The 13666-nt window shown below is 45.2% G+C and overlaps 1 protein-coding gene across 1 annotated transcript in view; it reads right to left on the reverse strand.

Moving 5' to 3' along the window:
- Positions 1–13666, reverse strand: part of LOC127433192 (fibrillin-2-like) — a 198545-nt gene that overhangs the window by 172237 nt on the left and 12642 nt on the right. The window contains 1 exon segment of the mRNA XM_051684909.1: positions 1737–1934. Coding sequence (XP_051540869.1) covers positions 1737–1934 — 198 coding nt within the window.

Below are 13666 nucleotides of genomic sequence, written 5' to 3' on the forward strand. Positions count from 1 at the left end.
ACACAGCCTATGCCCATCCCGAGCATATAATGACACACTTCAATGTAACCAGAGCACTTGAAGTCTGTAAAGTTCTCAGAATCAGGGTGGAAACGAGGACGCGGGAGTCTGCGTTGCAGTCCATGTGAGTGTACTTTTATTCTCAAGATGTCACTCACACTTTGTCTTTCAACAAGAAGTTTAGTTCACATTCATCAGCTTCAGTGATAATAGATGCAACATAGACATCTTTACAGCTTTCAGCTCCAGTTAGGGTTGTGTGTGTGTGTGTGTGTGTGTGTGAGACTCGGACTCTCTCTCTCACGGTATGGCGTTCCGCTGGCCTTTTAAAGCCCGTCTCCGCTGTCACTGAAATGAGACACAGGTGTTTAGAGTCAATAATCACCAGAAGATGGCTCTTAGCACTTGCTGTCTCCCCACTGACAGACACAAGACCACGTCCCCCTCCACAGAGTCATAGTGCAATCATCGCTCTACATTCAAAAGTTAATAACCGTGACATTTTTTATTGTGGTTAATAGTGAAACCGGTTAATGTCAGCATTCTTAATCTAATCACAACATAACCATTCAGCTAGGCTCGTCAACAAAATCCTGGTCAGCCAGGAACCTGGGGATAGTGTTTAATGACCAGCTAAACGTCTTGGACCATCGCAAAGATCACCCGGTCATGAAGATTTATGTTCTACTATATCAGGAAGATCAGAACCTTCCTATCTGATCATGCTGCACAACTCCTTGACCAGGCTCTTGTCATCTCTAGACTGGACTACTGCAATGCTCTTCTAGCTGGTCTTCCATCATGAGAAATTAACCTTTGTAAATTATCGTGGTGGCGCTTCACTGGTTGCCAGTTGCTGCTTGCGTCAGGCTCACCAACATCTCTGTTTTAGCTTGTACTTTGGGAACTTGAAACTTCTCATGTTTCTGTCTCCTTAGGATGAATCGCTTATTTTTGCATATTTTTATGTCGTTTTGGATAAGTGTCAGTCAAATGAATCTATAAATAAATAAACAGTCAAGTAAATGAAAAATAACATAAGATATATATTTTACTCCAGTCTCAAATGGATATGTCCAATAATTTAGCCCACAACAAAATAAAGAAAAAAGTAAAACTGTTCACTTATAAAGTTCTTGCCATCCAGAGTGAGTTCAAAACCCTCTATACACAGTCAAGTCAAAGTCAATTCAAAATGTATTTCTATAGCACATTTAAAAGCAACAGACTTATGCCAAAGTGCTGTACAATAAAACGTTGAGCAGAACACAGAACATCCCAACCTTCCCTGAACAGCTAAATACCTTCCTACCACAAAAAATGTCTAAAGAAACAACTCTTCCATGAGCACTTGACTTACTACTGAAAAATCCTCTACTATTCTCTCACTATTGTTTCACCGTGACTCACCTTCATTTCTGTTCTAACTTGTACTTTACAGAGCAATTTTAGGACCTTGTTTTGCAGCACTTCTCCTGTTATTGTCTCCTTAGGAAGGATTACTTTTGTTGTAGCATTTCTCATTTGTCAGTCTCTTTGGATAAAAGTGTCTGATAAATGAATAACTGAAATTCAGCTTTAGTTATTGAAAATGCAATGGTGAAAGTATCACATTTAAATGAATAAATAACTATACAAAGCAATTGACATTCTTACATTACATTACATACTTACATTTAGTGAAGTCAAAGTTAAGACACATAGTCACAATTAAGTTGAGTAAAATGAGTGCTGACCTTGGCAGGCTCCCGTGCGGGTGTTTGGGGTAAATCCTCTGCTGCAGGGCGAGCTGAGAACAGGGCACAGTTCACACAGGTGACCCCACGCCTGACCCACTGTGCCACAGCACAGAGTCTTACTACACACAAATCCACTGCTCTGACCTGCACACTTCCTTTTGAGCACCTGGATGAAGCACGGGCCTGTTCGGTAATCTGATACATCAATAAAAATTAAACATCACAACAATCAGAATCTAAAATATGGACATTTTTCTTAGCTTTCTCAAGCTTACTGCAACAGAGAGGTCAGAATTACTGCTGAACTAAACTTCCTGTAAATAAGACTCATCATTCATTATAAAATATAGATGATTATATAAATTAAAATGAATTAAAGGTAGAACAACAAATTCTACCGTTAAGTACAAATACTTTACAACTTAAATAATATATAATTTATTCCCCACATTATGGAAATGTTAATGAGATTACAGTAAATGAGAATGTTGGGGGTATATTCATTGCATAATGGATCCTTATTCATGCCAATTAATGGGAAAGATTCTGTATTATCTGTAAAATCATAAAGATCATAAAAATTCTTGAACATTGTCATTTTCGACAGCTGATTATTTGGGGGGCAAAATAGAACACACAAATGGTTCAGTCAGGTACTACTAAAAAGCAAACCAATAGTACGGACTGTGAAATGCACCAAATATTTGTAATTAAAAAATTGGGACACTCACTGTTTTATCAGCTCTACAATACATTTTAATAAGTCATAACATTCCCCTGTCTTCAAAACAAACAAACATATTTCATACACTGTAATCATGTTTAATGTGCAGCAGCACATGGCAGCAGTCTGCAGTATAAATTATTCTAAGTTCTCTTAAACAGATTTACACACATGTTCTTCATTACACAACCATGAGCTTTCAGTTTATCATGCCACCTCAAAGCACCGCTAGACCTACACATCCTGAATAACCTTTTTATGGCTTTGCATTAAAGAAATAGTTCACCCAAAAAATGAAAATTCTGGCATACTTTTCTTACCCTCATGTCGTTCCAAAACCTGTGTGACTTTTTCTTTTATGTGAACAACTGATGGAAATATTTGAACTAATATCATGGACCGTCAATGTCAGTTCACTGTAGCTCACTTTAAAGCTTTACCCTTAAGTATCATAAAAGTAGTCCATGGGGCTCATGCGTCATGTTCCAAGTCTTCTGAAGAAATACTATAAGTTTTGATGAGAAACAACCTGAAATTTAAGTCACTTCTTAGTTAAAATTTTTACATCAATTCCACGTTCATGTGTGCTATGAAAGAAGTTTTTTTCACAGTGGCACGCATGTCCATGCAGGAACTTGTGCTGTTTAGCATTAAAAACTATGCAAGTTGTCACATGAACATACCTGTACATGCCACTAGAGTTGGGATACTCGAGTTCGGACTTGGACTCGAGTCCGAGTCACGAGTACAATTTTAACGGATTTGGATGCATTTTTACTCGGACTCGACTCGGATTCAAGCCTCTCGGACTTGGGATTGTTTTCCGAGTCCGGCCGAGTCCATGGAATTTGTGATGCAGTGACAAACAAACAAACAAACAAACAAATAGCGTAACACAGGGTGACCATACGTCCTCTTTTCCCCATACATGTCCTCTTTTTCAGACCTGATAAAAGCATTGGGCCGGGATTTCAAAATTGCCTCTAAATGTCTGGGATTTGGCTTTGTCTTCATAATGATGTGCTCTCTACAGTTAGTACTATCATACATTCTGAGTATTTGATACTGTGCATCAGTTTTCATGCGTATATGTCCTTACATGTGATTATTCTTGCTGAGAGCGGCAGCGCACACTCTTTCAAAATACTTTTTTAACTCTCTTGCCCGCACCCGTCAAATTTTTTGATAAAACGAGATTAAATTGAATGGACAAATTGAAAATGAAGTAGAAAAAAAAAAACTAAATTAAAATTACAAATAATAATAATGTCCTGGTTACTTTCATAACTTCCATTCCCTGGTGGAGGGAACGAGACGTTGTGTCGATGTAGTGACATTAGGGGTTGCCCTTGGGAGCCCGAAACACCTCTGATCTTTGAGAAAAGGCCAATGGGAATTGGCGAGTGGAATTTGCATGCCACTCCCCTGGACATACGGGTAAAAAAGGAGCTGGCTTGCAACCACTCATTCAGGTTTTGTGCTGAGGAGCCGAGACAAGGTCCCGGCCATTTCAGTGGATAGTTCAGTGTTGTGGCAAGAGGGACACAACATCTCATTCCCTCCATCAGGGAACGGAGGTTACGAAAGTAACAGGACTTTCCCTATCTGTCACTCACTCGACGCTGTGTCGATGTAGTGACACTAGGGGTCCCTATACAAAACGCTACAATAAGCTGAGCTGTGTTACGTGGACTGGCGGTGTGAGACGGGCAGACCGCTGTGTGCCTCGTAGACAGCGCACCAGGCCGTCATGTAACCTCCCCAAAGCTCTTACGAGCGTCGAACAGTCCCCTGCAACTCGGGGACAAGTCGACTGCCCAAAAAAATGGGGACAGGCTAGCCCAGCCGTGGCCTCTTCTCCTCTTTTTTTCTCCCCAAAAAAGAGTGAAAATTGTTTACCGACTGGGGGCCATAAGTGTCCGCATTGGGAGGGTGTCACTCACAAGGGAAAGACACCGCAGAGACCACACCCCACCCGGAGGGGGGGTATTTGAGTGGAAATACTTCACATGGTCTTATCAAGTTTTGTCAGAAGTATGTCATGTGGAGAAGTCCCGTGGTAGGTCCTACCTGAGGGGGGAGGAGCTCTACAGACACAGTGAGGAGATGCAGTTTACCAACAGGGAAACAATTTTGCAAAAGATACATCACACGGGGTTACCTATGGGGAACCAGCGCATGTGGAGCACCTACCCCAGTATAGGGCCTAGTTAGCACACGTACTGGGCCGGCAGCGAGTTTCTCCACAAACCCACCTGCCACAGGGCTAAGGAGGAAGGTCATCCAGGGTCCACAACTTTGTGAATACGACTGGGGGTCAAAGCGCACATCTTCACCTTGGGGAGGGGAAAGGCGCTATGAACAAGCGGTACACCCGGCCAGTTGTCCCGGAACTTACCTGCTCGTACCTGACAACACACGGGACGAGACCGACTCAACCAGGAGATTGTAAAACCTTGCAAATGTGTTGGGTGTTGCCCAGCCCGCTGCTCTACAGATGTCTGCTAAAGAGGCGCCATTGGTCAGGGCCCAGGAGGCCGCCACACTCCTAGTAGAGTGAATGACCCAGTGGGCGATCCTCTGTTCGGAGACAGTGCGAAGCCTCCACTGGGTGAGCAACTCGAGGCAGTTGATGTGCCAACGCAGTCGCGGGCAAGTCCAAGGACCTGCGACTGTGTGCCCATTGCACACGGTGCCCCAGCCACACTTGGAGGTGTCCATCATGACCATGACGTGCCTGGAGACCTGCTCTAAGGGAACCCCTGCCCGTAGAAACGCTAGGTCGGTCCAAGGTCTGAACAAACGGCAGCAGACCAGCATGATGAGCACGCGGTGTGCCCTGTGGTGCCATGCCCATCTCTGACTCGAGTCTGAAGCCAGTGCTGAAGCGGTCTCATATGTATCAACCCGAGCTGCATGACCACCGCTGAGGACGCCATATGCCCCAGGGGCCTCTGAAACATTTTCAGTGGGACCGCCATTTTCCGTCTGAATGCTCTCAGACAGTTCAGCACCGACTGTGTGCGCTCACTCGTGAGGCACACCATCATTGAGACTGAGTCTAACACCATGCCGAGAAAAGAGATGCTCTGAACCAGGGAGAGCTTGCTCTTTTCCTAGTTGACCCGAAGCCCCAACTGGCTGAGGTGCCTGAGCACCAGGCCCTTGTGCGCACACAACAAGTCCCACGACTGAACCAGAATCAGCCAGTTGTCAAGATAGTTGAGGGTGTGAATGCCCACTTCCCTTAATGGAGCAAGGGCTGCCTCTGCGACTTTTCGTGAAGGCGCGAGGTGACAGGGACAGACCAAAGGGGAGGACTTTGTACTGGTATGCCCGGCCCTCGAAAGCAAACTGTAGGAAAGGCCTGTGTCGAGGTAAAACCGAGACGCTAAAGTGCGTTTTTGTGTCAGCATCTTGAATGGGAGCCTGTGCAAGGTCCAGTTCAGAACTCACAGGTCCAAGATTGGCCGCAACCCACCGCCTTTTTTTTGGGGTACGATGAAGTAGGGGCTGTAAAACCCCTTCCTCATCTCGGCTGAAGGGACAGGCTCTATCACGTCCTTCCGTAGAAGGGACGCAATCTCCACGCATAAGGCAGCAGCGCTCTTGCCCTTCACCGAGATGAAGCAAACGCCACTGAATCTGGGTGGGTGCCTGGCGAACTGAATCGCATAGCCGAGTCGGACGGTCCGGGTCAGACATCTCGACGGGTTGGAGAGCGCAAGCCACGCATCCAAACTCCGGCTGAGGGGGACCAAGGGAGTGGGGCCTCGAAGCAGGGTGGAGCCTGAGGCGCCACGTCAAGGGGGCTCGAGCCCCGAACCCGTGGCTGTGCTGAGTCTTGGGACATCGAAGCACTTACCTGGCTCCGGATACCCACCATAGGGCTGGCCAGGGAGGGGGGAGGAGGAAAATCGTCCCTGCAGTCTGTCAGAACCGGCCTGGCGTGGGCGTGTTTGTGCCACAGCTGGGCGCGCAGGGGCGGGGGGACCACCCCTGGAGTGCCAAACCTGCCATAAAGGAACGGTGGCCGGTGGTCGTGATAATGACGGCCGTGAGCACCGGATATGTGACCAAGGAAATGAGGAAACCGCTCCTTTTCTGAACTTGTAGATGTAGAAATCAAAGAAAAGGCAAAGGATTCTCCTCCCGGCCTTCCACCGGGGGATAGGGTGGTCTTCTTACCATCTCTAGGCCTGCAGCAGGTCTCCACGTGCCTGGGTCGCCCGTCTCAGGGGCCTTTCGAAGCCTTCCTCAGGTTCTTGGCGGCCGGCCATGAGACGGGTGGCTCCATGCCGGGGCCAGGACGCAGAGACGTGCTGCGGCGGAACCGGTGTTGTTGCGGCAGGAGGACGCCCTTGATGATGAGCATATGGGGTGCAAGGTCTTGAACCGCGCTGAGGCAGGATGTGCTGAATAGCCTCCATCTGCTGTTTCACTGCCGAAAACTGCTGGGTGAAGTCCTCAACGGTGTCGCTGAACAGGCTGACCTGGGAGACGGGGGTGTCAAGGAACCGTACCTTGTCAGCTTCCCACATTTCGACAAAGTTGAGCCATAGGTGGCACTCTTGGACCACCAGGGAGGACATCGCCTACCCGAGAGTCTGTGCCATGACCTTCATTACCCAGAGAGTGAGGTTGGTCACTGAGCACAGCTCCTGCATCAATCCTGGGTCAGAACTACCCATGTGCAGTTCTCTTAGCGCCTTGGCTTGGTGCACTTGCAGGAGAGCCATGGCATGCAGGGCGGAGGCAGCCTGTCCAGCAGCACTGCAGGCCTTAGTCGCCAGAGATGACGTAACCCTACAGATGCTGGACGGGAGTCTCAAGCGGCCCCACCAGGTGGCGGCGTTTTGCGGGCACAGGTGCACCGCAACCACCTTATCCACCTGGGGAATTGCCGAGTACCCCCTGGCAGCCTCACCATCGAGGGTAGTGAGAGTGGTGGAGCTCAGAGTCCGGGTCCAGGCAATGAAAGGTGCCCGCCGCGACCTCATGAGCTCCTTATACACCTCCGGGAAGAAAGGGACCAGGGCGGGGCGTGGCCGTGAATGGCGATCCGGGCCCAGGAACCAATCGTCAGGCTGCAAGGGTTCAGGGGGGGTATCCATGATACTTTTGAGTGCCTTTTTGAGCTTTAAAGTGAGTCACTCTCAATTGCCACTGTATTGAAAAGACGGGTCGTAATATTAATTTAATTCTATTATTGTGTTCTACATAAGAAATAAGTTGTATTGGTTTGGAACATCATGGGAGTAAATTATGAAAGAATTTAGATTTTTTTTATGCACTATTCTTTGAAGAATTTTTCAAAGTTAATGGTCAAAGCTGTTCAGAATGATTTTACAAATGATACTGAAGCTGCAATTTATTAACCCCAAATAATGATCTAATTAAGAAGGTACAAGAGGTTGTGCCGTATTGTGAATAAAGCTAAAGGGCATAGGTGTCATTTGTGGTGAGGATGGGTCCCCCTTACTTTTTATACATTTCTCCCCACCAATTTCAGGAATAGTTTAGGGATGAAATAATAATACAGAGGAAGCATCTCCAGTTTTTTATTGATTCCTACAGTAAATAAATAAAAGCAAAACATATATACATAGAATAAACATTTAAACCCCACAACCACCCCTCCCACTCCCCAACCCCACCCTGACCCCCACCTTAACTACCTCGCCAAGCTCCTCCAAGTTTATCTCAGAATCAAGAGAATTTTTTTGCTCAGTCGTCAGTTTAGGGTGTTCTAATGGTTCCACAAAGTTTCTAATATCTTCATCAGTAGATGAAGATGTGGAACTATAAAGATCAAGAGAGAATTCTTTAAAAGCATTATTAATATCAATGGCTGAGGTAAATATTTCACCACCAGCAGATTTCACTGAGGGAATGGTAGAAAAAGACTCTCTATATTTTTTATATATCTAGTGAAAATCTTCCCCTCTGAGGCCATCAGACGACATTCGACGCTTCAGCTCTGCCTTGGCACTTTTATTATTCCCTTCCAACTCTATAAGTTCTCGTGCTTTGGACCGCTTTAAGTGCCTCCCCAGCCAAGCCCACATAGGATGCTGAGGACCAGTTGATCTCCATATAAACATTGATTTCAGCCTTTAACATTAGTTGGAATTAAGGATTTTGCAAAAGGGATACATTAAAGCAACTAAATGATTTCTTTTTTTCTGAATGTGGCAACACCTCTAAACTCACCAGGGTGTGATCTGAGACTAAGATGTTTCCAACTGAGCAATCTACGACAGATGAAATGAGGGACTTAGATATAAAAAAAAAATCTATTCTAGAATAAATCTTATGGACTGATGAAAAAAATGTATAGTCCCTACCAGATAGGTTCAAAAGTCTCCAAATATCTGTAAGACCAAGATTTTTACACATCCTGTGAAGCGTCATTGTTGCTCTAGGGGCTTACACACTTTTGCTTCACTATGATCAAGGACTGAGTCCATCAAAAGATTAAAGTCTCCTCTCAATATTATATCATGAGGGGTGCCCGTGGCTTGCAACATCCCTTCAAGATCAACAAAAAAGCCCTGATTATCAGCGTTAGGTGTGTAAATATTAGCCAAAATCAACATTTGCCCCTGAATTTCTGCTAAAACAATAATGACTTCCTAATTTATCTTTAATCTGTTTGAGACATTTGAATTGTAGATGTTTACTTATCAATGTAATTACTCCCCTGCTCTTACTTGAGCCAGCACTAAAGAAAACATGTCCACCCCATATCTTCCCAAATTTTTCACCTTCCTGCGGGGAAATATGCATTTCTTGAAGAAACACTATATCATATTTGTTACGTTTAAGAAAAGAAATAACCTTCCTTCTTTTTTATGGGGTGCCCCAACCCATTCACATTCCACGTGGAGAGAGACAATTCACACATATTAACATTTGACATTTTGACATATTAGAAAAAATAGATTGTGTGTCAAAAATAAAATTATAAAGACCACATTCCAACATTGGTGCAACAATCAACCCCTGAACTTCCCCCAGAATGAAAAAAACAGAAAAAAGAAAAACATGTGTGTAACACTTCTCAGTGGAAGGAGGAGGCGAGAAGCAGATTTCCTGGTTCAGGTAGGCATTTTTTTTTATTTTCCTCAGTGCAGCACAAACACACTCTCAGGGCTTTACGTTGTTGGAAAACACAGTCTCAAAACATCCACAAACTAGCTTACAAAATAAACTCTCAAATTTGTAATCATAAAAACTTCTGGCTTCATAGTCCGTGCCCAGGCTCTCTCTCTCCTCTAACTGCTGTGTGGCTCTATTTATGCCGCTCTCCCCGTGCTCACTGAAATTAAAGACAGGTGTTAGACATAATTTAACTCAGGTGTAAGCGCCCTTACTGCTTTCTCTCTCTCCGGAGAGATACTTGACCATGCCCCCACTGCCACAGTGTGCATTAACCCCGCACACGACAGCGCCAACTGGCGTCCATCTCTCTAAACTCAAACAGTCCATGTACGCCTACGAGAGCCCCCACGACAACTTTGCCATCAGATTGCTCAAGTCCAGTGCTTCTATACAAATTTTATGAGACAGAATGACACAGTAGAAGATCATTTATAAAACAAACTCCAGCCAATAGGCGGAATAAACACAAAGAACATGTAGATTCATCCACATAACTGTCCCGAAGGAGTGTTCCTCCACAAAACAAGCTCCAGCCACTAGCGGAACCAGCACAAAAAAGCCATTCAATTTCCTTGGGCAGTCAAACGAATGTTCAGTGTGCCAGCCCATTTGGCTGTTTCATGAGTGCAACAAATGACTTAATCACTCCAATGTTTTGCAATAAATATTCCACAAAACAAACTCCAACCAATAGGAGGCATAAGCACAAAGAATGTACAGATTCATCCACAAACTGTCCCGAAGTAGTGTTATTCCACAAAACAAACTCCAGCTGCTAGGCAGAACCAACACAAAAAGAAACAAAATAGGTGCTCAGTTTCCTCGGATGGTCAAGTGAATATTCAGTGAGTCAGGCCCACTCGGCTGCATCAAGAGTATCACACAATGACTAACTCATTCCATTGACTTTATGAAGGACATCGCTTTCTGTGGGCATGTAAATATTTTGCGGCCATCCTTAGTATCTATTCTCAGTTTGGCCGGGAACATCAGTGCAAAAGCGACCTTCCGTTGATGTAAGAGTTTCTTGCATTCCTTGAATCGATCACGTTTCTCTCTTGTCGGATTCGCAAAGTCTGGGAACAAGAAATGCTGTGGTTTTTCCAAGAAAGTCTTCCTTCACTCCTCGCCTCACGTAACATGAGATCTTTATCGGATGATCTCAGAAATTTGGCCAGAATGGATCGGGGCCTGTCTCCCTCCGCGGATCTCCAAGCCAGAACTCTGTGAGCTCGCTCTATCTCCAGTTTATGGCCTGTTATGTCGAGCAGACTCAGGAAGAGCCCGTCTAGGAATTTCACCATATCTCGGCCTTCTTCGTCCTTAGGAATTCCAACAATTCGGACGTTGTTTTGCTGGTTACAATTCTCAAAGTCTTTCAACTTTTACCAGACGCGCTCCAAGTCCACTTTGGTCGCTAGCAGGTTAGCAGCTAATTCCCTCTCTGATGACTCCAGATAATCGATCAGTTTCTCAACATCCACCACTCTTGTAACCAACACAGTGAATTTCACGTCCATGGCAGTAATCGAGCGATGTATTACAGCAAGATCCTCCAAGTCAGCAATGACCTTCATCAGCATCGCCGACATGTTCAACAATTGATGCTGAATCTCTTTCAATTCACTAGCCAAACTGAGTCCCAGGCTTTCGGCCTGCCACTCAGGAGCTTCAGCTTGTAAGTGTCTGTTAATGTCTCCAGAGCCCGAGGATTTTGAATTCTTTGACATATTGTCTTCCTAGAACAGTTATGGAACAGGGTGTATTGAATCTCACCAGTTTATGACACAAAAAGTATTCAAAACTAGCAAAGTGCGTAGAGCTCGCCATTCACACGTCCGAACCTCGCATGGCGCCACGTGACTCTCCCGCATCTCCAGTTCTTGAGTTTTCCTTTTGTTGGTGTGTGTTAGGGTGGATTACCTGAAACCTCTCATAATCACAGCCAATATGTTTTTAAAAATAATGGTTTGATGCTTGATAATGGTTATTATTTTCCACTTAATGCTGTAAGCGATTTTGTTTTTTTAATGAAAATGTCCCTATTGGCTGAAAGATATAATTGAAATAGCTGCCATTAATTAGCTGGTCTCTGTGAAAGCGCTAGTCTCTGTAAACAGCTAAAATAAATTGGCCGCGGGCCATGGTCAGTTTAATGGTTGTCAGTTTGAGAATGCTATTATGCTACCGCTGCTTTTCACAACTAACATTACTGTACCTATACAAGGTCAGTGTAACTGTTCAGGTTTTCGGACATCAAGTTGCATGTTTATTTTTCTTTCTTTGATAACAGTGGTCTCCGAGTGTCTCTTAGTGTTAGCATGTCTTTTTTGAGAAGAGGGCGTGTGTCATATGTAGTGGCTATGTAGGGAAGAAGTTCTAGAAGTGTTAAAATTGCTTACAGAACATTAACATGTGATTTAGACAGAAACAGAGCAATACTCCCAGGATTTCAGCAGTAACCTTTTCAAATTAAATGTCATTCAAATTACATTGTCATTTGCGGTGCGGGTGCAGGTTGGGAATCAGTAGGCATGGGTGGACTGTGGGTCAAATAGCCAAGGCTATTTTTTAAATGTCAAATAAAGTTTATCTTTCTCATCTTTTTCTGTTAATTGTCACCACAATGTTAGTCTATGTGTCTATTTTCCTTAAATGCTCCAACTTCCAAATTTTTTATTCTAATCAGATTACAATTATTGGGCAAGTTATTTTACTTCAAAGTATACTTGGCTAACACATACTGTATTTTTTTCCAAATATTATCATATTATCAATATTATTTAGAGTTTATTTAAAACATAAATTATGGTGGTGGAATTACACATACAGACCTGAGACTAGCCACCACTGATATTCCACACATACATGTTGAACCGATTGCATTAGTGCGGTAAAGTTAGTTTTAGTTTCGCTAATTGCTTTTGCACTTTGCTTCAAAGAATGCGAGATTGGTTTTGGTCTGATCTATTACCACATAGGGTTTTCACACTGCAGTTAACCGTCTTTTTAAACGCCGCAACTGGCTGAACTGTGTTACGTGAACTGGCGGTGTGTGACGGGCAGACCACTGTATGCCTCGTAGCCAACGCACCAGGCTGACACGTAACCTCCCCCAACATAGTTATGAGTGTCGAACGGCCCTTTGGGGACAAGTCGACTACCCAAAAGATAGAGACAGGCTAACCCAGTCGTGGCCTCTTTTCCCCTTCTTTTTTTCCACTCCCTAAAAAACAAGGGGGATTATCCGACTGGACCGCCAGGTCTATTCGGGGGGTGTCCCCCCCAAGGGGAGGACACCGCGGAGACCACACCTCACCCAAATAGAGGGGGGATATTTAAGTGGAAAATACATCACATGGTCTTGCCGACCATGTGGAGAGTCTCATGGTAGATCCTACCCAATGGGGGAGGAGTTGCTACAAACATGGAGACTGTGGCAGAGGAGGCTCGCTGAGAATGCTTGCAGGTCTCCTACCCTCTTGATGGAAGTGAGCGCAGTCAGGAGGGCAGTCTTCAAGGAGAGTGCCTTAAGCTCAGCTGACTGCAAAGGCTCAAAAGGGGCTCTCTGTAGACCCTGAAGAACTAAAGAGAGGTCCCATGAAGGAACGAGGTGCGGTCTGGAGGGGTTCAGCCTCCTGGCACCTCTCAGGAACCTGATGATCAGGTCATGCTTCCCTAAGGACTTACCGTCCACTGTGTCGTGGTGTGCTGCTATAGCAGCAACGTACACCTTCGAGGTGGAAGGGGACAGCCGCCCTTCCGACCTCTCCTGCAGGAAGGAAAGCACCGATCCGACTGCGCATCTCTGGGGGTCTTCCCACCGGGAAGAACACCACTTAGCGAATAGACGCCACTTAAAGGCATACAGGCACCTCGTAGAGGGGGCCCTAGCCTGAGTGATCGTGTCTACCACTATGGGTAGTAGACCGCTTAGGTCTTCCGCGTCCCGTCCAGGGGCCAGACATGGAGGTTCAGAGGTCTGGTCGCGGGTGTCAGATGGTGCCCCATCCCTGAGAAAGAAGGTCCTTCCTCAGGG

The sequence above is a fragment of the Myxocyprinus asiaticus genome, chromosome 43 (assembly GCF_019703515.2).
Source record: "Myxocyprinus asiaticus isolate MX2 ecotype Aquarium Trade chromosome 43, UBuf_Myxa_2, whole genome shotgun sequence".
Lineage (NCBI taxonomy): Eukaryota > Metazoa > Chordata > Actinopteri > Cypriniformes > Catostomidae > Myxocyprinus > Myxocyprinus asiaticus.